Here is a 1,856-nt window from a genome sequence, read left to right as displayed (position 1 = left end):
ATATATATAATATATATATATATATATATATATATATATATATATAAAACATAAAAAAATATTTTGCCCTCTATAGGCATATTTGTAATCCAAGAAAACTGTTTCAGTGTTAACATTTAATTTAGCAGCCATTTTAATTTAGTTTATTTATTCTTTATTTTATATTATTTTGTTTTATTAATGGTGCTTTTCAAGGCAGGCATCACTATTATTATTTCTATTTTAACAAAAAAAAAATATATATATTATATCTCAAAATATACAAAACAATTGACTAAAGATATTTGCTTGATAAAATAGACTTTTCTACCAATATATTTTGTCCGTTTTTGAAAATATATGTAAAAAACAAATTATATATATATATATATATATATATATATATATATATATATATAATTTTTTTTTTTTTTTTTTTACGCATTTCAAATATATATTTTGCCATCTATAGACATATTTTAATCCAAGAAAATTGTGTTCAATGTCAACATAAGAATAATTAATTAAGCAGCAATTTTTATTTTATTTTATTTTATTTAAAAAATATACACACATATTTCAAAATATACAAAAATGGGCAAAAAATATTTGATTGATAAAATAGAAATCATTTTGTGTCATTTTGAAAAAATATTTAAAACATACAAATATATCAATATATCTACAAAGCATTTAAAGATATATGTTGCCCTCTAGGCATATTTCAATCCAAGAAAATTGTGTTCAGTGTAACATAACATCAAATATAATTCATTTATCATCCATTTTATTTTATTCTTTATTTTATATTATTTTATATTATTTTATTTTGTATTTTTAATTTAATTTTTATTAATTTTTTTATTAAAGATACTTTCAAAGGCAGGCATCATTGTTACTATGTCGATTTTAACAAAAAAATTTTTTTTAAATATATTTCAATAAAATATATTTAATATATTTTAAATATATTTAATAAAAGTTAAATATATTTCAAAATATATAAAAACAATAGCCAAAAATATTTGCTTGATAAAATAGATGTATTTTCTGATGTAAATGTATTTTGTACCAATATATTTTGTGTCCGTTTTTGAAAATATATTTTTAAAATATAAATATATATTTTAAAAAGCATTTAAAAATATATTTTGCCCTCTATAGGCATATTTCAATCCAAGAAAGTTGTGTTCAACCTTAACATAAAAATAATTAATTTAGCCATTTACAAACTCACAAGGACAATCAATCTTATTTAGGATTCTGTAAATACCATCTAACTGAATGAAAATGGCTACACTGGAGTTTGAATCAGAGAGGACAAGAATGAGATTTGTGTTTTGGTTTAAGGGCTGCATTGTGTCTGGTGGCCTTTATGTAGTGACAGATGCATTCAGTGAATACAACCCCGCCACATTCCACACTTCCTGTGAGGATGCACTTGGCATTCACGTCGGAAAATGGCTCTGAAATGCAGCTTTGCCATTGTGGAATTTGTAAACCGATTCTGAAAGAACAGAATTTCATTGGTTTGCCTTTCAGCACTTGATCAGTGGCTAAAAACGATAGGATAAAGCATAAACAAGAATGTGAAGTAAATGGAACACTCACTTTCTAAAATAAATCCTTAAATCTTAAAGCAAACAATATTCTTGCAATTTTAAGTCTTGATTAAGGGAAAAACTGATTTTCAAGTTATGCTGCAAGCCCAAAATATAGAAACAGGATGTTTGCACTGAGCTGCACAACTTAAAAAAAAAACATCTTTGACATGAGTTAAGTGTGATGCATTCATCTGTAATGTGCTGTAAGGATGTGTACTTTGACCTTGCTCCTTGTCCCTTTAGGCAAACCCACTGGCCTTCTTCAGGAACTGA

The 1,856-nt window shown here is 24.4% G+C and overlaps 1 protein-coding gene across 1 annotated transcript in view; it reads left to right on the top strand.

Moving 5' to 3' along the window:
* ints11 (integrator complex subunit 11) overlaps positions 1 to 1,856 on the top strand; it is a 17,603-nt gene extending 15,747 nt beyond the window's left edge. Inside the window, exon 17 of the mRNA XM_073822719.1 lies at positions 1,827 to 1,856. Within this exon, the coding sequence (XP_073678820.1) occupies positions 1,827 to 1,856 (30 nt within the window). The remainder of the gene's footprint in view (positions 1 to 1,826) is intronic.

Source organism: Garra rufa, chromosome 18 (assembly GCF_049309525.1).
Source record: "Garra rufa chromosome 18, GarRuf1.0, whole genome shotgun sequence".
NCBI classification, from domain to species: domain Eukaryota; kingdom Metazoa; phylum Chordata; class Actinopteri; order Cypriniformes; family Cyprinidae; genus Garra; species Garra rufa.
This window is presented reverse-complemented; position numbering and strand designations above follow the sequence as displayed.